General features: G+C 31.3%; 3 protein-coding genes across 4 annotated transcripts in view; all 3 read right to left on the bottom strand.

Moving 5' to 3' along the window:
- The window catches only part of LOC105429781 (uncharacterized), a 9,409-nt gene extending 6,835 nt beyond the window's left edge, over window positions 1–2,574 (bottom strand). The window contains exon 1 of the mRNA XM_089074867.1: window positions 2,434–2,574. The gene's annotated coding sequence lies outside the window, so the exon portion shown is untranslated. The remainder of the gene's footprint in view (window positions 1–2,433) is intronic.
- Window positions 1–21,811, bottom strand: part of LOC105429780 (uncharacterized) — a 22,954-nt gene extending 1,143 nt beyond the window's left edge. The window contains exons 1-5 of one of the 2 annotated variants that reach the window (XM_089074864.1): window positions 21,133–21,811; window positions 4,614–5,536; window positions 4,040–4,341; window positions 2,434–2,689; window positions 1–1,457 (exon numbers count right to left, since the gene is read on the bottom strand). The exon at window positions 1–1,457 is cut by the window's left edge and continues 1,143 nt beyond it. In XM_089074864.1, coding sequence (XP_088930990.1) covers window positions 1–1,457; window positions 2,434–2,689; window positions 4,040–4,341; window positions 4,614–4,880 — 2,282 coding nt within the window. In that variant the 5' untranslated portion in view covers window positions 4,881–5,536; window positions 21,133–21,811. Of the gene's footprint in view, window positions 1,458–2,433; window positions 2,690–4,039; window positions 4,342–4,613; window positions 5,537–21,132 lie in introns of those variants that run through there. The other variant, XM_089074865.1, reaches the window with a different exon arrangement.
- A 3,012-nt stretch (window positions 21,812–24,823) lies between these two features.
- LOC112552823 (uncharacterized) lies at window positions 24,824–26,545 on the bottom strand. Its single transcript, XM_089075238.1, has 3 exons — window positions 26,542–26,545; window positions 25,516–25,812; window positions 24,824–25,194 (listed from the first exon to the last, which is right to left on the bottom strand). The coding sequence occupies exons 1-3, from the start codon at window positions 26,543–26,545 to the stop codon at window positions 24,899–24,901; spliced, it is 597 nt and encodes a 198-aa protein (XP_088931364.1). The 3' UTR covers window positions 24,824–24,898.
- Between the last annotated feature and the right edge of the window lie 955 nt (window positions 26,546–27,500).

Genomic DNA, 27,500 nt, shown 5'->3' with positions numbered 1-27,500 from the left:
AATGAATCCATCAAGTTGGAAGGCTCCAATAAAGTTACGCAACGGTACATCGTCGGATCGCTGATCGCGTTGATCGACTCGGAGTGCTTCAACACGTTTAAATCCCTTTGAATTTGCGTTCTCTGCGTAGCAAGGTCCTGTGATAATTCATTCGCGGATGTATTTGTATTTCTTGATGGTAAATCTGAGTTAATCAGATTGGCTAATTTGTTCGACGTGATGGTTATGCGCGGAACGTCCGACGATACATTTCGCTTCCAAGATTTTACGTCGAAGCTTTGTCGAACATTATCAGGCATTGTCGACGATGACGAGGAGTAACCTTTTCGCAGCTTAAGTTTCAGATTCGGATTCACGCGTCTAAAGTGACCGTAAAACTTGGAATGCGAACGGCAAGAAACGTTGTTGGATCTTGGTTGATTCTCCATATCCTGTTGACGGAGCATCATCGCGTGCCTCGCTAACGCACTCTTGTATCCATGATTAAGATTTTGCACGGAACAGCCGTGATTTTCCATGTCGTTGCATTCACCCGACTCGGTCAGGAGAATCCTCGTGTCCGCCTCGAAACTATGTACCGTTGCTGCTCTGAGATTTGAATCTGACATTGATGACAAATTTGGATTTGGACATTTTTGATAGAGGACGTTATTTACACGGCGCAATACTTGATTCGAATCCTTCGTATTTATTACAGGATTATTATCGGCATTCAGTGTCGGATCCGACAGAGCATTCGACTGAAGAAACTTACGATTACCATCGTGTGTGCCATCGCTCTTCAAATTTTGATAAGATATAAATTTCGGCTCCGAGATCAATGGCAAGCTCTTGCCATTTCTTCGTTTGCAATTCAATCGTCGGAGATGCCTAATTTTATTGAAAGTGGGATCTAACAGATACTTGAGATTTTTGAACTTGTCGATATTGTGATTGGAATCAATCACGTGATTCCGTTCGATGATGTATCGCGGATCAAGCATCTTTGTCAAATCGTTAATGTTTTCTTCGGTAATGTCGCCCGATCGGCTACTACAGGACGCAACGTGCTCAATGTTGTGCTTTTCGGACGAGATGTCGGTATGCCTACCCGATATTTCTAGGCCTCTCCTGCTGTAAAAGATGCCGTGATGTTTGACGGCGGCAAAGCAGTCCTCTACGGGCGGATGCTGTCTACTCTCGTTGCTGCTCTCTTCGTTGTTCACCTCGGCTAATTCGAGATTCGTGTTGGTACCGCCGCGTCTTGTCGGCGAACAACCGTAACGACCTGGCACTACGCCGAACAGAGCGACCAGATTTTCGGCGATTTTCCCAACAGCGACGCGCATTTCGCCGTGATGAAAAGCATAGATCCAAGGATTCACGCCGCTGTGTGCCAGTATTGGCAGACCCAACCATACCACTGCCCATTCCGAGAGAATGTTGGTGCCGCAGAAAATATCCAGCAACATACAAGTCTGGAAAAGAATCCGGGAATGAACTAGTCACTGTAATAATGAACATTGTGTTGGATGTCAGAGTCACGTTTACGAATTATTATGTGATTCTATTTATTTGCAGCTGCTAGAATCGCGATCACGTCATGACATGAAAAAGAAAAAAAGTTTTTACAGTCAATTTTTATTTACGCTCACGTTTTTCGCTCTGACGATTCTTTATATTGGCTTTATATTGGTCTTAATCTTTGCGACATGAACAGATAATAAAATGTGATGGAAGAATATGCGCACGCGCGTTTTTGTTATCGTAGTCACACATCTTCTCTTAAAACTAAGTTTTATATAAAGCGTGTGATAAACGTGTTAGTTACTGTAATAAACGCTTAAAATCTAAATTCTTGGTCGTTGCGTAGGCGTATTGTAGCGACGATGTCGAATATACAAGTTTATTCGCCGTTTATATTATACTGTTTTATCAAATATTATATTAAACTTAAATTATAAACTATTAACTTTTATGTTTTTCTTTGTTATAGTTGATAGGAAGCGTGTAGCGATGATGATAGCAAAATAAAATTGATATCGTCGCATGTTTAAATAGTAAAATAGCAGTGAGGTTTTAATCGTCAAACACGGCATAATGTAAAAACAATTCAATTTTATTTATTATTATTATGCAGCTTGTACACTGAGAAAAAAATGCTGTTAAAAATTGGAAATAATTTTATTAATTCAATGACATTATTATTAATAAGTATACAATATCTCATGCTCTTGTTTTAATAATCAAGATGTTTGTTTCATTAATAACGTCACTGAAATGAATTAACAAAATTATTTCCAATTAGACTAATGCTGTTGATTCAACAGCATTTTTTTTTTCAATATGGTTCATTCAAATTTTACACCAAGAAAACTCAAAAATTTAAAATTTCTTCACTGCTTCACGAAAATTTGTTCCGCGTTGCATATGATCGCATACTATAATACTCACTTGGAAGGGAAGCCACAGAATAAAAAACGCGCCAACCGTGACTGCCAGCGTCTGTCCATAGCGAGGCAATGCCAACGTCTGCGTTTGATGTCTGAACGATAATTCCACTGTATAAATTGCACGTGCGTGTGCACGAGCGACAAGGTAGACATACATATAACAACCAAGCAAAATTAGAGCGCTTGGCGCCCAAACCGCTACAACCAGAAACACCCTGACTGGGGGCAGCACGGCCACGTCAAATCTGCAGCTTCCACTGCAAAAAAATTGAGATTAAAGATGCATTTAATCGCATACAAACTAAAATAATTATAATAATATTCGATAATTTTTCAGTATTAGATATCGATATCTTTTTTTCATTTACTTTTTCATATAAATAATTTTATTCCTTAACGTAAGATAAAAAGTCTAATGTAAATAAAATCTAAGATTTAATAAATCTGTAAAATTTATAAATGCAGTGTTCAATATGTAAATCTAACAAAATAAACATACAATAAGTCGGAGATGGAATTCATTCAAGTTTCTCGAAATTGTTTTGATCGCTGCGATTACATCTCAAAGAATTTAAGAATTTTCTAATTATCCTTTTTAATTACTGTTTCAATACGTTATTTAAGCAGTTGTGTTTCGAGCATATAATCTGCAATTTTACAAAGTGAAAAAGTGTGCTTTTTTGTTATGCCAAAGTGGTATGGTAGCGCAAAGCTAATATCGCGATAAACCCTAACAATGTAATTCAATACCTGATATTTATTTTTATGTTATATATTATATAATTGCCAAATAAAACCAATTATTATGGAAAAATTACATTTATATCCAGATTATATTGAAAGTTTATTAAATATCAAATTAATTGTTCGTTGTTTGTATGTTTGCTATCAAAGAATTAAATAGAATTGCAAATTAACAAAATGATAAATGGTGTGCGCGCGCGCGCGCGCGCGTGTGTGTGTGTGTGTGTGTGTGTGTGTGTGGTGCGTGTGCGTGCGTGCGTGCGTGCGTGCGTGCGTGCGTGTGTGTGTGTGTGTGTGTGTGTGTGTGTGTGTGTGTGTGTGTGTGCGTGCGCGCGCGCGTGTGTGTGTGTGTATTTTGGGTTATCTTAATAAATTTATCCGAAATCAATTTGGAAATAATTTAATAATTTATATAATAAAAATTAATAATAAAAGGCCTTAAAATTCACATAATAATTATTAAAAAAAAATTAAAATTGGACATCTATAATAAATTAAATAATTTGACTTATTAAGAACAAACACCTCTTTTCTAAACAACTTAATAGCATCACTAAATGGCTGTAAAATCCCTCCTACTCCAAATTTATTAGGACCTTTACGTAATTGAATATATCCTAAAATTTTTCGCTCCAATAATGTCAAAAAAGCTACCCCAACTAAAATATTTACTAACATAATTAATTTATTCCAACAACATTCAAAAATATATATCAATAAATTCTTTCTATAAGCCGTTTCGATATCATTACGATTTATTGATCGAACTGTCGATTTGTGTGTATGCTATAATATTTTTACAGACATTTATCCTAAATTTGTTTAAATATCGAATATCGAATAGATATTCCTATGATAATTACCTGTGTGACTGCACTTCTCCAATGATTTGAGCATAGATAAGAGGCGAAAGACCAATGGCGATCGCGTATATCCAAAAAACGGCAATGTACTTTTCTATGCTACTGTGGGTAATGATGTTTTTGTACCGCAATGGTTGAGCCAAGGAAGTCAAACGATCTACCGCGATGGCTACGGTCACAAGAACGCTCACACTACAGAGCGCGATCACGATGCAATATGGCACGATACACAAGGCAGATACGTCATTTTCTGGTAGACCAGAGAGCTCCAGTTGTATTCCAAAGGGCATAAATACACCAATCTATCAATGGAAACGTTCTATCGTTTATCGTGAATCTAAATGAACATTATGCGTTTACTGCCGCGACAACCAGATGACTTGACAAAGAGAATGAAGACGCGAAGCGACCGCATGAGTGATTATCTATCTTATATATATATATATATATATATATATATATATATATATATATATATATATAGATATATTATAGTGCGATTATAAATCACACTACTATCACCTTTCTCAACACAACTATTAAAAATAGATATAAGATGTAACGATAGACTTACCCCAAAATCGCTAATGGCCAACGAGACCAGGAGACAATTGGAAGCGGTCCTAAGTCTCTTATATCTGTAAAAGGCAGCTAAAATGATGGAGTTACTGGTAACGGTGATGGGTGAGAGAATGCATACTATAGAGACTGCCAAGACAACCGAGACGGGATTGATATCCAGTTGTGTGTTTATCCTAGTGATGGTGGGTATGAGTGTGGTGGCCAATTCCCCGGCAAAAGTGGTAGATGGTAGTGGCGTATCTGTGGCGAGCGTTGGCATTGTCGCTCCCACAGCAAGAGAAAGACTACTTATTTACTTATTCTTGTCTGCGTGATTTTCTTCAGATCACATTCTTCTCTTTATAGACATCTCTTATAGCATTCTTTGTACTTGTATCAAGTGATGACATCGAGTCGCTCAGGTTGTCACGTCGGTTGTTGCATCGGTGATAAAAATAATTGACTGATCAAATTAAGTCGTTTGCTCCAAATGCGTAAACAATCGATCATCAAACATCATGCTCGAGAATATATGAAGCATTTTTCATGAGTGTCAATTATATTATTACGATTTAATTATCTTATTGGGATAACAAACTATGTTTCAGTCAGAATGCTAATCATTGATCTACGATCTTTAATTGTTTCTGAATTATCTGAAGAGAAAAATAATCCTTTGCGGCTCCATCGTAATTTTTCATATTTGACAATTTGTAACTTTGTATCTTATTGGAGAGACTCTCGATACTCGTAGTTCAGATATTTAAACTTGATTAAAATGATTGATACGTTGAAAAATTATAAGCTATTATAACGTCGAGCTTTTATATTTCAAGAACAAGAAATGGCTTAATACACACAGAAATACGTCTTTTCGATCCTCTTCTAAACTCCAATTCGTCATTTTCTTCCGACTTTGTCAAATCCATTCACTTCCTAGAACAAACATACACGTCTTTAAGTAATAATTCATCTTTTTTTGTGAAAGTATAATCATCCTATAAATATCTTTTTATATAAAATATTTGAAGTTTTTATATATGTAATATATATAACTAATATAAAACTCGCTGCACACTAAAATTAATTTTCCAATATCTGAAATTCATATAACGTTACATATATATATATATATATATATATATATGTAACGTTATATGAATTTCAGATATTGGAAAATTAATTTTAGTGTGCAGCGAGTTTTAACTGCAAACGTATAATTTAAATAGAAAACTTATTTTCTAGAAATCAAATGTCGTTTTGTTATTCTCTTTTTTATTATTCTTATAAGAAAAATATTATTTTTCATACATAAAGTTTCATACGTAAAATAATAATTTTATAAAAAAAAAGGAAATAAATTGCATTTTTGTAAAATATCGATTAAATTTTAATAAATTCTATATTTTTCTATCACATTCGAGTAATTAATAATTGTCATATTTTAAGAAAGTGACGTATATACAACAAGAGTAAAAATCATACATTGTTTCCAAACATTTTCATTTCAATATTTCGGAACAAGAATAGCATCAGAGAGCGCATTAATTATAATTATAAGTATAAGAAGTAAAATGCTCACAAATATCATGCAATGTCCGCGTCAAATAATAAATTATTCGTTCATGTATAACGAGAGACAAGCTTTCTATATTCTTGGAGAGCGTGCGGAATTTAAACAATCAATATTGGTAGCAAATAAAATTTGATTCCTTTGCTTAATTCTAGAGTATAAAATGTAAGAATGCTGGCCCAAGAAACCTAAGATTTCCAAAATTTAATTAGAAAATTTATTATCAAGTTTCGAGCGGCAAAACTGACATATGACAGTTAAAATAAAGATTGAATTAATAATAACAAAGTAACTTTACTTCTCTCAAATTACTTTATTTCTTAATTTAATTGCCTGCATCAGCATGATTAATTGTAATAATGTGCCGATCATTATAATGTGCCGATAATATAACAATTAAACACGGAAATGGAAATAAAAAATTGTTCTATTTTATTCGGAAAAAAAATTTTAATTTTCTGATTTTATCTATTTTTTCACATGTTTATAATTAATCTCTTCAAATAAATTTTTCTTGCGCTAAATATGCATTTATTTCATATATAATTATAAAAAAGACTTAAATTCACGTATTTTGGAATAATTATTATATTGCCAAGCAATACTTGTAAAATGTAATAGTAAAAAGCCTACTGGAAAACATGCTTTATCGCTTCAATTATATTGCTTAAAAAGAAATTCACATTAACATTTCTGCTTATCGGATGTTGATACACATCACTTGAGAAGCAAAATACAATTTGTACAATTATTATCGTATATTATTACGTTTAAAATGTTAATTCATATTATTACGTTTAAAATGTTAATTCATAAACTGACTTCTGCAATTGCATCATGTTTAAAAAAGAAACGTGGCTTATTATTGAACATTTATTTATTTTGTAATTTAGTTTTATTCATACATTTAAATTGTTGTTTTACATCAGTCTAAGAATATTTTATGATATTTCAATCTTTTTAGTCTAACTCAAAGGTAAGCGAATTATTCATATCGAAATGAACAAGTTCCCAGAAAAAAATATTTTTTTATTCTTGTAAAAAGGATAAAGAAGGATAAAAATCTTTTAAAATAGAAATATTTTGCCCGTTTAATTCCACACTATATATATATATATAGAGCTTGTTTGTGCTTGAAAATTTTCGAAATGTGTTACAAGATATATTTGTTCAATTATGCGAGATTATTCTTTACAAAATCAACGTTAGTTCTCTCTCTCTCTCTCTCTCTCTCTCTCTCTCTCTCTCTGAGCGTGTATTACTCAATTTACCGCCAATATATCGATTGTCCTAGAATCTCACATAACATTCCTGATCTACGTAACCTATCGTGTGGTTGTCATTGATGTTACAAACTTGCCACATTTTCGATAAACGCAAATATGGCGGCTTCTACCCCGCAAATATGAAGAGAAATTAATTTGAGAGAGCAATATATTTCCCAAGCATATCCGCTCGGATATCACTTATAAATTGTGTCGACGAGACGCGTATTAATTTTCATTCGATACTAATCTCGGTTATCTTGTTCCGATTTTGCATTCATCCCATAAATAAATCAGTGACATCTCATTATCATTGTATATCTTATCCTTACAAAGTTTTATTTTTTTTTTATACATAACAAGAAAAATATCTAAACTAATAGCATCTAAACTTTTATTTTTTTTCTATAAAAAAGTATATACATATAGTAGCGTAACGAAATCGAGCCAGTAAAACTGTTCCACTTCCGTTCCAGCATCGCCTGTTCCCTCACGATCGCACTTCGATAAACGATACACAATTATCATTTGCGCGATAATCAATTTTTTCATTTTTTCATTTAGCGACTCGTACGTTATCAAAATGATGAATATTCTATACTTCGTGCTATACTTCGATCTATTCATGGGGAGTACAAAATATATAATAGGAAATGATTGTTAATGTTTACGTGCGTTTTTTCATTTCCGTTTTTCCAAATATGTTTTAAATAGAATTTGAGGTTTCTACATTTAGTTCTGTTTCTAGAATTAAATATTGTATAAACTAGTAAAATAATATTTACAGCTATTTTTGTCAACATTAAAATACGCTTCGCACGCGCCATTTATTATTTAATATTACATATTTTTATATAAGATATTTACATCACATATATAATTATATAATTTCACCATTAAAGTTTCACCACTCAAGTATTATATTAACATTTGTATATTAACATTGTTATGCTCGTAACATAAAGTAAGTAAAGCAAAAGAACAATTAACGTGCCTTTTTTAGAAATGGATTTGGACAGCATTTGCGTAATTCGATGTAGTGCATAAATTTATTATGAGATGCGATTAAACCGATGGTTGTCAAAACATCTCTGTAGATTTTCATTTCGAACGGTACTGTTGACTTGATAAATACTCGCTGTGGCACGCTTGGGCACGCGAGTTACCGAATGTCGTTGTGGGTGGAATACGTTTGATGTTGTACATCAAATGTTTGCGTCATCACCATCGCGGCGCCGCAAAACGCCCACGACTAGCATCGTATCTTTCGCTCTACAGGGATAGAGATATCTTATCCATGGAAATACATGTAAATAATCAATCGGACCAAAATTAAGTGACAACGCAAGTTGAGAATTACGATTTTGCGTATTCTAAAAATAAAATACGCGCAATCATAAGAGCAATCTCGTAATTCGATATCGAATCGATACCATTCTTGAAAAATCGCGTTTTTGTATATATTGCTCGTTAAACGTGCTAAAGCTGAAGTCAGAGCTAATGATTACTGTATTGATAAAAAAAATAGATATATCTTCATAAATTGTATAGCATTGGATGTTTCACGTTATATTTACATGTATCTTATGTATATATACTATTGCATATAAATATTTTTTCACATATTTAATAAAAAAATTTGAGTATATATGCAAATAATCACAAACTATCTATGTAAGAATTATAATGGAATGAAGATAATGTTTTACACACCACGCATAATATAAAATCATTAAATGCTGTTAATGAATTATTCAACATTATTAACTATTGTATATCTGTACTATTAGTAGTACTAATAATGTAATATGTAATATTGTAGTATGTAATATTGTATATCTGTACTAATAATTAATGTACTTGCAAATATGAGGCGTATTCAATTAAAAGTTAATGCGCCTATAAATATGTTAATAAACCAATATACGTAGTAGGGATGGAATTCAATAAAACATTTATAAAAGAAAAAAGTTTACTGACTAAAATGAAACGAATTATATTCAAGAGTTAAGAAGTCGGTCAAATTGAGATTAAACAAGTCTTAGTGTAAATTAGTTAAATTATAAGACGATATTGCATGATCCGAAGGACGAGACGATGGAAAATTCATCACTCATCGGAATTCTCGCGAATGCTTTTCTATTAATAAAATTTTGGAGCCATTGTCATTGTTCTATGTTCGTTCTATGACTAACGAGTGCTTTGACAACAAGTCGATACAGCTCACACACATCGACGATATCTTGAGTGACGATATCACTCAAGGACCTTTGCGAGAACATTAAACTTTACAGTACTATGCGGGATATCGATTTACTCTCCCCAAGCTATCCTCTTAGGACTTCCCAAATCTGTTAAAATACATGTTAAATTGTATCCGTTTAATAATCGCTGTTTGCTGTTGTAAAACGATGAGACTAATTAAACAATCTACCGCTTTTCCATTTAATGTTCAGTTCGATTTATATTTATACTCGACATATGCACATGTCAATTAAATATAAATATACCGCGATATAACGACGTTGGTTCGGTTAACGGTATATTTGCTAACAAATAGGATATGTGATTTCATTGCAAATTCACAATTCCAATAAAATGCATATTCATCATTTTAAATATTATACACGTTGCGCTTTAATTCCAAAGATAAAACGAGACCAGTCTTCGTTCTGAATAATAATTCTGCAGATAAATAAAATAAAGAAGATTTAGCACATTGTATTAACATGATTATAGTATATTTTATAGTATATGATCTTATTTTATATTTTATACGATCATATTAATTTGTATCATAAAATCTATATATCATTGTATTATTAATTGCTTGAAAATGGCAAGAATATTTCGTAAATTGATTTTCTTCCGCACAAATATATATTGTCGCAACACATTCTGCGACACATTTTCAGACAAGACTACTTTCGACTTATTTATGTATGATTTATGTTTGCGATGGATGATATACTACTTTACTAAGCGAAAATTACTTTACTATGCGAAAATTTGTATCCATGTTAATAGTACGTCATAACGTGGCACGCAAAAGTTGCGTATGTTGCGGCACGTGGACATCAATGAGCAACGCTCCATGTCGCGTCGCATTTTCGGCCTTGAACCCTGCCAATAAGCTCCGTCTCTAGTCGCTTTCCAGATTTCCCAAAAGGCCACGGTCACTAATTTCCACTAATTTCACTCCCTTCATTTTGATGCTCGGTCCATTTACTCTCTGACTGGGAAATTAATGATTCGTTCTTTTTTTAATATATACATTCTCAAAAAAAATACCGATCTCTCTTCAATCTCTCTTTCCTTTTTTACATTTTCGCTCACTTATGAATTATTATAATTTTACTTACGCGTTGCGTAACTTAGTGTTAGTGTGATCAATCTACCGGATTGTGTGCCAATAAATTTAGGTTTTGATAAAATCGTTCATAATTCATAATTTACGATATTTCGATCGGTGACACAATGACAAGATTCAATTTGTGAGGTAACGTCTTCAATATCATCCTCGTATGTACATACATCATATAATTTTTAGTCCATAAAACTTCTTATGTCATCTTTCAATATCTTTATTAATTATGGACAACAATAATTGTTCCGACAACAATATTTTGTTGATCAACATCACTAATAAATGCATCACAAATAAATGCATCTTTAAAGAAGACGAATATCCGGGCGTGTATTTCCATATATATGGAAAAGCAAAAAACATGCATATTTTCTTTCTTCTATAAAAAAGTCTCAACATTATATACACAAAATCAAGATTTGAGGATAATTGTATACATATATACCAATTACAATTATAATTTTTAGAATAATATACAATAATATAATTATAATTATATACAATTATAATTTTTTAAATTTTTAAATAATAAGTAAGTAATTCACCTTTCAGAGAAATTTATGTATATTATTAGTATTTTAATATCAAATTCCATATATAATATTATATTTAACATACAAGTAACATTTTATCAATACTAGAACAATACAAAACGCGCGCTTCGCGCGCGTCATTTATTTTTTAATATTATATATATTTTTATATAAAATATTTACATCACATATTGTATAATCTTGCCACTAAAATTCCACATAATTTCTAATATTAACTGACGCTATTTCAAATTTTCATTTCCAAAATTTAATATTTATCCCTGATATTTCCTTCGTGTGCAAAGCCCAACGAAAAGATATATACCTTATATATAATTTTGTTATAAATATGTTATATGAAACCTTTATGTTTGAAATAACGATACAATAGCGCGCAGCATACTTAGTACTTTGTTTACAATCGACAGGTATTGTATACACGCACGTTAACAGCGCGTTATCATTCAACCACTGACGCTCGTGCGGGCAGGTAGTGTTACGTATCGCTCCGCGTATCTTCACATTTTCTTTTCTAAACAAAACCGCGATGAATTCTAGATGACGTTCAGAACATTGATGCATGTCATAATAAACGTTGCTCGCGCAGTTATGAGTTTGTCGGATTTATACGTATCAAAAGACAACTTTTGTTTCATTTGAATATTCCGGGCGGCGGAACTGACTCGTATTCATTGATCAACACTTATCTTTTGAAGCATAGTGATAATTTATTTTTGTAAACGATACAGATATTACCTTAATATAATGGAAGGGCTGCGTACTCCGAGGGGTTTACTTTAATCTAATTCGAATATCTTCAATATAAATTCTCTTAGAATGAGCTTTTAAATTCCCTTAGAAGGAGCTTTTCTGCTTTGAAATTCTCACCGATTTAAATGTAGTTTGTATTTTTTTAATACATTTTTATAGTTAGTCTATTGTATGGTTTGTCAATCGTTTATTGTAACATAAAATATATAAGATATATATATATATATATATATATATATGCATGTATCTCAAATAAATTGTAACGAGTCTATTAAGAGTGTATTTGTTTTGGACGCTCATGCGCATATAAGCATCATTTTATTTTTATCATTCATATACATCAAAGGAAAATAAAACAAAGCTTATAGCACATGAGTGTCCAAACAAATGAAAGAGCAAATGTATGATAATAGAGATTTAGAAAGTAAAATATAATCTTATATTTATATTATCTAATGATTATATTATCTAATGTTTATCGAAAGATGCTATAACGCTTCGTGGAAATTAAATTTGATTTGTAATGTGTTGAATTTCGCCGTAGTCAGACGTAGCTATTGTTGTTTAGTTGAGTTTACGTGCCGCGGCTGGTACGTCACGTGTTTATGAGCGTTTCATTACATCACCGACGTTTGTAGGGATGGATCGTAATACGCATCGTTCCGTATTTCTTCGCATTTTTTCAATGCTAAATGATAAATTATGTTATATTTTATGAATGTAATAGTAAATGCTTCTTAACGCGCGTGATTAACGACTTGTAAGCATATCAAAATGACGAATCTCTAACAAAGTATATGCATATTTAACGTAATTTATTTCCTTTTCCATAATTTCCTTATTCAAAAATTTTTATAAACGATAACCTCTACAATGGGTACGGTCTTGACAGAGGGGCAGAGGGGCTCAGTATTCCGAGGGATTCCTTTGGGTTCCCCAACGGAATTCCAAAGATGAAGAAGCTAACAGTACTCGTTGCACCGGTTATTGGTAATATTAAGTAATATTATTGTTATTAATAATGTATTAACACAGCATAGCCACGAGTCATTCAATGGTTCTTATGTGGCAAATTAATCGGTTTTTTTAATCGACCGTCATTTTTCCGCCGCCGATTTTCAAATGAATGAATGAACTGCAGCCAATTCGTCGCGCCGCGCGTTTGCTTCGGGAGTGCCGTTCGGAAGTGATCGGACTAAAAGACTTTTATTTAAAATTAGTCCACGCGCGATTGTAATAATTCGCGAGTGTTTTTCGCGAGTATCCTGTGCTGCGAGGACATCCGACGACTCGACATCTTAAGAGGAGGAGGAGGAGGCCTAGGAAAGGTATCGGGCACCAACGGAACAACCTTGGGGTAAATATATATTTTTTTCTTAACTCTTTTTTCTTCAAATTAATCAGTTTCACATTTATTTGAATTATTAAATTTCGATAATTTAAAACTTATAGTTTGGGAGAGAAAAACAGTTTAACGTTTTATACGACTTTATATAAAAATCTTTTTTCGAAAATTATTTTATTATTTTAATGAATATCTAATTGAAAAACAAATATATAGATTCGATATGCGTAAAAACTACTTTTTAAAATATCTATCATTTAGAGCGCTGCTTTAATTTGAATGTTCTGTTTCTGTGTTACAGAATCATCATAGCTACGTGGCAGATTCACTCCGCTGTTGCGCATCGGATCGGTGAGTGATATAATTTTTTTAATGAGTAAAACCGTTTTTTCCGTGTATGTAAGTGATTTCATTCACGCGGCAAAAATTTATCAGACTGCTTTTGTCAAACGGAAGTTCAAACGAAAATTTAATATTTTTTTACTTTATCATTAGTTAGTTACTTACATCACGATGCATCACAAATCATACGTCATTATATTATAATGTTTTAGACATCTTTTTCGAGAAAGAGTTTACTCTAATAACCAAGAGTCATTCTGAGAATTGGGCGCAATTAAAACTTTGTCACATCTCGAAACGATCTTGTAGCAAGCAAGAGGATGCGTTTGTTTCTGAAAGAAAATAACTTTTTGCATGAAGAACACAAATTGAGCAATTCATATGCCTTGTTATCGATCAATGTTACAAAATAATGGCGGTGTAAACGTACAGAAAATTTATATTCAATTTTCTTATTCAAATTCACACATGCGATCTTAAACTATCTTAAATTTTTGCATTTTGCATATGAATAAGTAAAGAAATGATATGTTTAAAAAAATATGTTTTATAAAACATATACATACATACATACATACATACATACATACATACATACATACATACATACATACATACATACATACATACATACATACATACATACATACATACATACATACATACATACATACATACATACATACATACATACATACATACATACATACATACATACATACATACATACATACATACATACATACATACATACATACATACATACATACATACATACATACATACATACATACATACATACATACATACATACATACGCGCACATACGCAAAAGAATAGATAAGTTTTTACTAACTTATAATGTAAAATCCATACAAATACAAGGCATTGGAAGAGAGTTGATAATGTACAGCCGGAATTATTGCCATGTAATACATAATAAAATAATACCGTAATGTTGCATCTCGGTGTCGGATCGAGCGTCGGATAAAAGATACGTTGGTGAGAATGGCGGAGTCAGTAAACGCATTTATCATATTCTCGAGTGAACAGTTTTCAATTAATCCACTGTAGATGCTGAAAGATGGTAAATTGTGCGTATTCGTTGAAGATTAGATGGAATATGCGATCGGTTCGCAACTTGAATTTCAATTAGTTATTCGCTAACTTCTTGGAACGATGCGCAGCATCAACGTAAGCGCGACACCCACATAGATAGGTCGACAACCTCTCGCAAACTGCTGGCGTGCCGGGATATTCTCTATCCTGTAGATCGGCAGCGAATACGGGTCATATTATCCAGTTTTATCCTTGCTTTTTATTTCCCTTATCTCTCTATCTTCTTATCTTCCCGCATCTATCTATCTATCTGCCTACTTGTCTTGCTTCCTAACTTATTACCTGTTTTTACCAGGGCGTATTTCCCTAATCCTCATACCTCCAACACACCAATATTATTATACGATTGATTCAGAATACTCATTATGCTGAACGTACACAGGCGTATCTCTATTTTCGAAGAGATCCTCGATTTTCCGGAGAAGCCGGAGCGATAAGGATAAAAATCAAAAGCTCTGGACAAATCTTTGCGTTAAAACTGTTTTGATTATTTGTTTTGATTATTATAATTAACACAAATACGATCTCTCTCTCTCTCTCTCTCTCTCTCTCTCTCTCTCTCTCTCTCTCTCTCTCTCTCCCCCCTCCCTCCACATATAATCATTTTTAAATATTCCATAGTAGACATACATGCCTATATGCAAATGTATGTATGAAACGTAATTTTTCACGAGAATGACAAAACTTGTTAAATTTATTTAAAATCTATACGACGGGAGAATTTTGTACTTTGTAGTATCGCATTTCTTTAACATAAAAACTTTCAAATTACGTAGCTAACATGTGAAACATATATAATTATAAAATAATGCACATGTTAAGTTTACATATTTATATAAAACAACATAAACACTTGTGAACATATAAAAGATGTTTACGGAAAATATAGATAAAAACATACAGATGTTGTTACTAAAGATAACAACAATAATTTGATCTAAAGAAATGTTTCAAAATGTGGTGTGAGAACCTGTTAAGTTGGTGATTCGATTTCGCTAATGGCCCGTATCAGATTTCAACCTAAGAGGCAACCCTCTTTCCGACACGTGACGCAAAGAGCATTTCCTGCGAAAAAGAGATTTACTTTATTTTTTTTTTAGAAATTGCTATCATATTCACCTATAAGGACTAAGTCGACTTTATTTACTACATATACTGTTATACTATTATGATATCTTTTATATATATATATATATATATATATATAATATATATATACACACACACACACACACACACATATATATTTCTCGCGTTGTGAGAATTTGTCTTTTGCTTTTTTGTTCTGCGTCTCACTTTGATTAGTGACATTATCAATCTTATAGAATTCTCCCATGATAGATGTTATTATTATTATTGCCACGGTCTTCAAAGAACATCTTCAAAAATTTACATGTGTCATATATCGAGAGTTATAATCCTAGATTGTTGCATTTGACTGAAATATATATTAATTACAAAAAGTTGCAGTTTGCTATTTGATATTTATTTATCATATACAAATTTAGACGCGAATCTTATAACATAATATTTGATGTTTATTCTTTTCTGTATAAAAATAATCTGCTTTTCTATCAAATGCAATAAAATTCTGCAATGAATTCACACGCCTGGTGGAATACACGATCTAGTTTGCATGTGCATGTGCGGAATATTCAAATCGATCGAAAATCTTATTACTCGAATACCATGATGGAAATATCTCTGCTCTTGAGTTTGAATAAATTCTCACAGTGTCATAGTTAAAAACTATAATAATGTAAAGGGAATGTATACAAATGGTACGTAATACAAGGTTAAGCAGTACTTCTGTACTTCGGGCATTTCTGATAATTTTTTATTAGTATAACGTGTGAGGCTGAGCTTGATTGATCTTCATAAAATCATATGGAATTAATCAATCTCTATCATACTTTATTATTATAAACATTAAATTCAGAGTAATTCATAGATTCTCCTTTAAGTCATTCAATAATGTGCTCTCTGATAACTAAAAATAATCCTTCATAAGATGAGATTAATCGACAAGATGTTTTCCAAGAATCAATTAGTAATCGAACTGTATTCTTACGACAAATTTTCCGAAAGAAAAGCTAAACGAAATGGTTGAAAGCGCGTCAGCGCGAAATCAATTGCAAAGCTAAAATATCAGTTAGTAGGCGGAAATGACGTCAGAGATAATAATAAAAGTCGTTAGTTTTCCTATTGTTTTCGACTGTTATATATTGGTTACATTGGTTGATCAATTAGGATCAAGAGATTTTTTATGCTCAATCATCTTTCATTGAATCACTTCAAATTCCACGAACATGCAAATATGTAAACGTACATATCTTTATTTTTATTTGTAATGTATTTATTCATATAATGCAATTCATATAATGTATTTATTTACATATTTACCTTTTTTGACGTTAGGTTAAAAGATTTAATTACTGCTGTTTTGTAATTATTTTGTTCGATAATCAATATCTGCATGATGATACATATAAAATAACTACATTACATCTCTCTCTCTCTCTCTCTCTCTCTCTCTCTCTCTCTCTCTCTCTCTCTCTCTCTCTCTCTCTCTCTCTCTCTCTGTTTTATCGGTATTTAATTCATTTGTCTAAATTCAGTAACAAACTTATGAACCTTATACAGTGCATTTATATAGTTTGTAGAATTCAGAATATTTATAACCAAAGTAGACTATGGAAGGGACTATTATCGGAGGTAGTTTTTGCCATGTTCTCGCTTATGATAGTTCGAATTATACGTGCTGTTAACAATGTTAACAGTTCCTATTTCTTGCATTACGAATAGAGCGCTACTCGACAAGTAAAATATCTACTATTAATGTTAATAGAATGCTCCAAATATGAAATATTACTAACTATTAATCACTATAAAGATAAATGTTCTATACATGTTGTACACTGTTATCTACATATATTATGCACATTTTTAAACTTTTTTATTATTATTTAATTTTTATTATTATTTAATTATTTAATTGTTTAATTATTATTATTTAATTTTAACTTTTTTATTATTTTTATTTATTCATTTTGTATAATGTTTTCGCGCGAGTTGCATCTTTTTTCCGTCCAGCAAAATTATTTTCAGATCTGTATCTGGCCAAATTTTTATATCTTTCAACAAAAAAGAGGACTGTTGAAAGATACAAAAATATTTCCGTGTAGAATCTTTTTTACGATAAACAACAATAAATACATTAAATGCATTTTTACATGATATATCAACGTCAGTTTTTTGCTTTTAAATCGCTTGAGACAAGATAAAGTTCGAACAAGAGAGAGAGAGAGAGAGAGAGAGAGAGAGAGAGAGAGAGAAGAAAGAAAAAAGGAGCTCTTATAGAATTCTAGATCTCCCTCTCTTGATATTCTCTCGATGAAAATATTTTTAAAGTATAATATTCCGGGGTATACGATCAAATAGCGATTCTTGATTGACAATTAAGAAACGATGACAAATAAGAACGCGATGAGATTTTATGCAGCCGCGAGAATGATCTAATGTATGATCTAGACTATATACCAAAAATAGAATCTAGGTTTACAGGAGCAATAATTCCTCTTAATATCGAATATTGATACCATCAGCCTTTAAAACATGTTATACTTGGCATGCTAAAAAAATTTCGTGTAAAAGATTGTGACACTCTTAAATGTCAAAAAATTTTGTTCAAGACTTTCAAAAACTTTCTCTTCAAACATTTAACACTATTGTATTATTCGATAAAATCGTTAACGAGTTTTTTTTTTTAATAACATAATCGTTTCGAACATTAAAAATTTTCAAAATAGATTAATCTTCATCATAGCTTCGATGTGAAAAAATGAAATTAACAAAATGTCGCGAAGTAAACGTGTATTGTAGGTTCATTTTTCATTTATCGCTTAAAATATATGTACACACAAAATACAAAAATATAAAAATATACACACATATAAATGCACCAGATCTCTTATTGCTTTCCTACTGTTTATTTTATGCGCAGTAGTAAGAGTAATTTTTTTTCTTCCTTTCTAATAATAACAAAAAAAGGTATAGATATATGTACGTAAATTTTTTTATATAAAATGTGCAAATATCTGCATATTTAGAATGAATAGTTAGTTAATCGTTGCAGCGCTTGCGCATATCGAGAAATGATCGACAAAAAATAGAATAATGCAGTAAATATAATCTCAAGTGAAAAGGAAGCTATATAAAGAAATAAATAATAAAAACGGAAAGTAAACGAGTAAATAGATTGACACTTTAAAAAGAATTCCTCTTTTTTAAATGAAGAATTGAAAAAGCAAAGCTCTCTTTCATGTACGACTGGCTGGCGAAATGTGCACTCATGAATATATCAATGGCTCATTTTTTAGAATTGTTAGTTTCAGAATCCCTTTGATACGTATCCCTTTAAACGCATTTTCTAAAAAATAAAATTGCTTCCTTGTAATTCTTTATTTTTCTTTTCCAAGAGAAGATGCAGTGATATGCGTCTTTGTGTTTTGTAAATGGGTAGCTGCAAAGGCAACAGCAATTTGATGTAGTTGCATCAAAGAAATATACGATATATGGCATACATAAAACATACAAGGAAAGATATATGAGAAGTATAAGAAGATTTTGAGAGAAAATTTTAATATAGATGAGAAATTTCGATGTCATGCGAGGAAATGTTCGTTTCGTCTTGCGGACAGCATATGTCTGAAATACGTGTCATTATGATAAGTAAAGTAACAAATGTTATGTTATCGCATGTCTTGATGTTGAAATAAAACGAAAGTTAATGCTATTGCCATTAAAAGATCGATGATCGCTGAGGCCAGTTTACGGTCCAAGTTAATAATACATATTTTTGAATTGTAGTTTTTGAAACAAACATGCTCATTCGGGAACAATTGATTACGTGAACATTAGAACTGATGCGAATAAAAAGGAGAATAAAAAGGAGGTACGACATGCATATAATTAAATTTGGCTCTTCTATATCAGGCCGTTGATTATGTCAAATTGCTGTTTATGAAACAGAAGGGAGATAAATAACGTGTTATTTATGTAAGGGAGATTAATAACGTGTTATATTCCATTTGCATTTTTGATGGCACAGAGTAAATATAAATCCGAAATTCAAAAAAATATGATTGCTTGTCTGAAAATTACATACATTCGTTAAAATAAAGTACAAATATTTTTTCTAAAATATTTTCTAAAATATTTTCTCTCTCTCTCTGTCTCTCTCTCTCTCTCTCTCTCTCTCTCTCTCTCTCTCTCTCTCTCTTTCTTCCTCTCCCTCCCTTCTTCCCTTCCTTCCTTCCTTCTTCTCTCTCTGTTGTGTTTTGCAATAAAATTGAAATAATTAAAATACTTAAAAAAATGAAATACAAAGTTAACAGGTCGGTCAGACAATTGCAAAAATAATTAAGATGTAAGACGTAAAATATATCCGTTTATAAATGAGTTAATTTACATAAAAATATGAAAAATAATTAAAGGCAAGAGATAGAAACGATTAAACTTGAAAGAAGAAATAATTAATCACACTGCAATTCCGCGAACTTTCAATTACGCACGAAAAAACTTTCCCAATGTAACGAAACTGTTCTCTTTAACGCATATTGACCGTATAGAGTGTTAATTATTCTTACGACATTAAACTATTCATGTTTTTTCATTTTCGAATTAGTGGTGAATGTATTAACGACGATCTCATTATGCATGGATACTCATAGTTTTATCTTCAGTCTATCTTTTCTTAGTAAGAAATGTTTCATTTGTACAGTCAGTAAATTTTACTTTTTTATGCAAAGATGCAAGTAATCCGAAGTTTGATCTGGAAAAATACATTCTAAAGTCGAGTCCTGTCTATGAGAATCTGATTATTTTACTGATTATTTCTCAAAAACTCAATTTATGCGTTGTGAAATTCAAGTCAATATATATATATATATATATATATATATATATATATATAATTTCTACTAATTTCACACGCATAAATTGAATTTTTGAGAAATAATCAGTAGAATAATCAGATTCTCGTAGACAGGACTCGACTTTAGAATGCGTTTTTCCAGATCAAACTTCGGATTACTTGCATCTTTCACATATATTATAATATATTCACATATATATATTTATCAATATATATATATATGTATATATATATATATATATACTGACTGTACATATATATATATATATTAATAGATCTTACCTTTATGGATAAAATATCTTGCAGTCTCATCGATCATTCCATCGAAAGCAGCCGGATAAATGATTGGTAAGACGAACCGTCGACTTACCCGATGAGAGAAAATTGGATCGCCGATTTAACGATCGCGATGCTATATTTCCGCTGCATTTAATACCTTCCGTCCTTGCGCATCCTTCGATCATCCGACAGTCGAAATTCGTGAAAGCGATTTGCACGAGGATCGGAACCACAAATCGGTGGTTTACTAAAGCTCCGAGTTACACAGCGGGCACAAAAGCTACACATTGTAACTCGATTGAACTCACGTCGTGATACCGCCTACCGCCGCGTGTCGACTAAAGCCACCCTCGCTCTTCTCTCATTCTCCAACGGCGACTGAGAGCTGAGAACTGAGAGTAGGAGTGTGTGCGGGCACGCCTGCCAACACGGGGACGCCCCACCATCGTTTCGCCGTCGCTACCGTAACGTTCTGCCACCCCGCGAGCAACTTGCCAGAAGATGTTGTTTCATGACGAATTTTACATCCACGATGCGCAATCGTCGACCGATCGTTTCTCCGCCAATTGATTGATAACGACGATAACGGTGACAGCAATGGCCATCGTGAAATGTCGGACGTGTCGAAGCGAGAAACGTTTCGCATTATGTTTTGTTGTCATCGAGGAGACGCGATGCAGCCCTGTGATCGATCCGTTTTACTCCTTCGTGTGTGCATCGCGCGACGTGACGCGACGTGGCTCACTCTTTAGTGAATAGGATGAACATAATACTTGGGACAATATGTGCAACAATGGTGAACATAGTGGTGAAAAGAGCGGGTCAGAATCCAAGTTGCCAAGGATGGAAAAAACGTGTAGAAAAAGAACGGGAGCGATAGCTCGTTAATTTCGAGCTAAAATTCTGACTAGTCAAAGTCGCGTGACTTTTAATGGATGTAATTACAGAGTGTTTGTAATTACGAAAAAGGAGACATGCAATCTATATATATGATCGCACGGACATTAGATATAATCGAATTATGCTCTTTAATGAAATTTTAATTTTTTGTTTTTAAGGGAGGAAGAACTCTCTCTCTCTCTCTCTCTCTCTCTCTCTCTCTCTCTCTCTCTCGCTCGTTCTCTCGCTCTCGCTCTCTCTCGTGAAAAAAATTTCTTCTCTTAAATATAACTTTATATCAATTTAAGATTTATTTGATTTTGCTTGATAAGATTTATCTTAAAAAGCATATATATCAAATTTAATCAGAGAAAATATATATGATAAAAAATATATACAACTACTGATATGATATAGCATATATATATATATATATATAAATAATTAACTATAATAATAAATTTCAATGTTTTCTATATTGCATATGAATGTATATGTAAGTAAAGTAGATTCCAGCACAGTTTTATCCAGTTCATTTATCCGTTTAAACGTCTAAGTCTGATTTAAAGCTTTGTATGCATCAAATAATATGTGTAAAAGATAATAATTTAATGCAAAACTCATCGATGAGAATCTGAATATAGAGAATTTAATTTTCTATTAACATTTTTTTTCTTTATACGTAATAAAAAACGATTAAAAGATTTCTATAATTTTGTTAATTATTCTGTTAAGAGAAGAAATATCAGTGAATATAAGACGTGATAATAAATAATAAATAATGTTTGATGAAATAATGTTTACATGATGTTTGAAATTGCGTAATTATGAAAAATGGAATTAAATAGAAAACAATAGGAAGAAGACAGATACATAATGTCGTAATTTAGCTAAGATCACAAAACAATTTTCGAATTTGCAAGAGCAATGGGAACGCGATTGAATAAGAGTCGTAAGAAATGTTGTAAGTTGGGAAGGTGGAAAATTACATAAAGGTTTGTAGTATCCGTAATAAATTCTACAACGTACTACAGCTATTATGTTGAATTTTCAGCGTGTACCTTTCGATCGATGTTCATAAAACTACGTAGGGTAAAGAAACCTAACAAATTTTAATTAATTAATTATTCAATGATGCCGATGAATAGAAGAATAATACCTATTTCATTTGATTTTAATCAATAAATGTATTATATCGGTACGAAAAAGGTTTTTTAAAGAAACGGATATCGTTTTAGGTGCCTTGCTTTCGTAGAAAAGATCCTGTGCGATATAAGTAATATGTGAAATTTGACGATTAATAGTTGTTACTTAAAAATAAAAAGATAATCTTTGCATATGTTTTAGATTCTATTATTAAAGTAATTTTAATGATAAAAAACGGTACTATGTTTTCGTAAAAAATAATTTTTGTTTTCTAGAAAAAATTTTTTTAACATGCATATTTGTTCGGAAACTCTAATGTTCATATCTCTTTGTACTTTTCTTTTTTCTTTTGTTTTTTTAAAGTAATCATATAAACATAAATTCGGAAACAGGATCGTGAAACGCTCTTGGATCTTGGCGGTAATTTTCCGAAAGAAAGAAGCAACATAGAGACTAGAAAACTTGTGAATGATCATTTGTTTTTCGATTGAATATTGCATCTTAACTTTAAAATAGAATTCGATGCGCCCCGCGATTCAACGAATGAGACGAATAACCGAGAAGACGTCGACGATTATTTTATCGGATATCGGAATACACATATCAGATTATTGGAGCATGCGTATCGCGTATAATTAACCACAATGGTGTCACAATGTACACATGTAATTATTAGATTATTATAAACGAGTATCATAATGAAAACAAATGTAAAATCAAAATGTAAATGTGCAATTCTATATAAAATTAATTATCTGTTATCTTTTTGCTAAAGCATATCTCAGACGCATATAAAATAAGGATTGTTCCTTTTGCGAAAAACGCAAGTGAGTCTAAGTCTGAGTTTTAAGAACTATAATTTTGTAATGTCAAATCTTTCTTTTCTCATCTTCGTCATCTGTCCCATCCTCACCGACAGATAAGTCTGAGCTATTTCCTTTAGTTTTCTTCGCGAATAGATGTTTCTCGTCAAATAGATTTGATCGAGTGATCTTTGGTTCTCTTTCTATGTCATCCTTATGACTATTGCTCTTTGGATCATTCTCATTTACCTCGTAATCATTCACTTCATTATTCACTTTAACCTCTTCAGAATTCTGCGGGCTGGAAATTCCTTTGATCGTTTTAATCGCGTTTCTAGACTAGAAACAGTTACACTATAGTTCACAGTGCTTAGAACGCTCTAAGCGATTATAACGCTAGATTCTAATCTAAAATTATTTTGTCTAATAAGAAACAGTTATGCAGAGATAAAAATAATTTTATCGATCGTAGGAAATAATGTGTTTATCATTAGACGAACGTCAACCGGATAAATTGAAGTTATATTAAAGAAACTTTTCTTTCTATTTACATTTAGTTTCTTTTCTAAATTAGATAATAATTAAAGAATTATATAAAGAAATTATATTGCTGTATTTTCGATATTACTATCAATAGTAATCCCCGCATCTGCAAATTTATGTTTATTTTCTCTTTTCTTTTTCTTTTGGAATTTGCTTTAACTTAAGGAAAAATCAAGTCGCTTTCTTATTTTTGATCACGACAATTTTTTATAAAATTACCATTAATGAAAACTTTGATATATTTTACGGATTTTTTTATATAATTATATTACATTATATAAATTCTAATTTTATTAGAGCGATGCTTTGATAATTACCTGTTTCTATGTCCTCTGCTGCGAGACCTGCTTCTTCTCCTTCCCTTTTTGCTCTTTTTGCTTCTATGATATACTTTCGAACTACTTTTCGATCTTTGACGATTTTCCACGCTTTTCTCGCCTTCCTCTCTTTCTTCCTTGTTCTTGCACTTGGAGATTTTCAATCGTATTAGTAATCGTATTAGTATTAGTATTGCTGGGAATCTTAGCTGGGATAGATGGATCATGCATGTTGATCTTGCTCCTTGGCAAATAGTTTTTCATCAAGTCCGAGGATACACGTAGAATCTTGTATGTGGGATCAGAAGGGATAAGATAGCCGGATTCTACATCAAAATCCAACGCACTTTTTATATATCTTTTTGCCTTTTTCATGCCTATCGTAGAAATTGTTAATGAAATTTATTCAAAATAAGAAAGAGATTATTTAGATTATTTAGATAACTTACGTACATACAGATTCTACATACGTAAAATATAATAAATTTTACCAAATATAATGCTGAATATAACATAGAACTGTTATCGAAATCAAGTTGAAATTTTATGTAGTACATCTAGATAGTATGTCAAGCATATCGGGACATTTATAAAAGTAATAAATGGTTCGTAGCGTTTCGCTATATCTTTCGCGATTATCACTGTCATTGCAGTTCAACTTGTGTATATATAGCGTCTATATTATTTTAACTTTGTACCTTGGCTGTCTACGCATTTTTGCAAATGTGAAATCGGCAAATCCTTGAAGATGGAATTTTGTTTGACGTTATACAATTTTGAAATTCTACCATCGTTCTTATACTGCTTTTGCCTTACTCTGTAGCCTATACTTCTGCCGATAGTACGCGAAGTAGAATCTACAATTTCATCGTGATGTTTCTGATCACAATAACGACACTTGCTTGCGAGACAACGTTCTGTATTATCAGAAACCTCATTTGCGACAAGAAACTTGTAGACTAATTCCGTAATGTTTGGGTTGCAATGACGATGATCTTTAAATTACGTTGGAACGAATAAATTATATATTTATTTTTACTTTAAGAAAATTATTTTATTCTATTGCTTACATTATTATATTATATATATAGAGATACACAGAGAAAAATATACACAGAAAATAATTAGTATAGTATTAGAGAATTTAATGAACTAAGTTATTAATTGTGTAAAATTCTGTAAGCAATAGTATAATGATATATAATAATAGTATTTAATGATATATATATATATATATATATAAGTTATTTATATATATATATATATATATATATATATATATATATATAAGATTATATATATATATATAATCATATATATGATCATATATATATATATATATGTATATATATATATATATAATCATATATATGATTATATATATATATAATATATATATGTATATATATATATAATTATATATATATATATTTTATATAATTACATATATATATAATGAATATATATATATATATATATATAATGAATATATATATATATTTGTGCTTATATATATATATATATATATATATAAGCACAAATCTATGAAAAATAAAGTATGAAAAATATGCAAGTATCAAATTTACTTTTTTTCTATCGCAAATAAAAAATTCTACTACATCTTTACTGAAGGTTAAAAGAGAAAAAGTTAAAAAATATACGGATCACCATTAATAATAAAACAATTAAAACTTTGTTAATAATAAGACGGAATAATTACTCACTCATCTCTTCGTTATTTCTCGCGTTTCGCGTTTCTCGCGAGATGTCTCTTTATGCAAACCATTTTGTGTTTACTATTAGGTCTGCTATTTTCTCAATTTTCAGACAATATGTTTGTTGTCTGATTGTTTAGTAGACCTTTTTTTAAATTTTGGATAACAGATAATTAGTCAATTATGGTGTAAATTTTATTTAAGAATATCTGATACATTGAAAATTGTAAAAGAAGGATACAACAAATGGCATACGTTAGCACTTACATTTTTTTCTTGTTTTATCTTTTTTTGTTTAACAATATACAGTCATTTACAATTATAATTCGAGTGATCGATTAATTTATAATTTTCATAATTTTAATATTAAACATTACAGACACGCGTTACGCGCGCATATATTTTTTTAAAACGAAAAATTAATATAATATTGTTATACTTTTAATCTTTTAATACACGCAATGCATACAACTGTCAAAATAATCTCCGCGGCGACAATCACTCACGAAGTAGGTGCAGTAAGAGAATTAGCGTGGAAAAGAGTCAACAATAAATTTCGAGACTTTCGAGGAGATTTCGAAAGATGCGAGTATCGCGCGCGCGTACTATAATATGTATATATCAGTACGTATATATCGGTACGTAGTATATATCAAGTAGTACGTATCAAGAGATCAACTGAGATAATTGTTTAAATGAATGAAAAAGTTATGTAAAGATATTTATATTTTAATTGCGAGTTGTGAATTCGATAGCAGCAAATTGTGACACATAGAGAAGGGTTAGAGGTTGAAAGGAGGACGGGGGTTAGAGAAAATAAGAAATAGGGGAAAAAAGCAGATTATATAAAGAATAAAAATATTTGTAGCAGCAATTTTTAAAGTTTAATAAAATCGAATGGTTTAAAATAATGATATCGTAAGCCTTGTATTTAATAAATATCTTTGTATTTTAAAATAAATGCCATG

Source organism: Pogonomyrmex barbatus, unplaced genomic scaffold (genome assembly GCF_055798465.1).
Source record: "Pogonomyrmex barbatus isolate J1 unplaced genomic scaffold, ASM5579846v1 scaffold18, whole genome shotgun sequence".
Classification (NCBI taxonomy): Eukaryota; Metazoa; Arthropoda; class Insecta; order Hymenoptera; family Formicidae; genus Pogonomyrmex; species Pogonomyrmex barbatus.
Note: the sequence above shows the minus strand (reverse complement) of the source record. Positions and strands in the feature narration are given on the sequence as shown.

Excerpts from the sequence above, each read along its gene's own strand:
- LOC112552823 (XM_089075238.1), bottom strand. Across the intron at positions 25,195-25,515 it reads AAAATGCGTAGACAGCCAAG|GCATGAAAAAGGCAAAAAGA; the intron begins GTACAAAGTTAA and ends TTTCTACGATAG.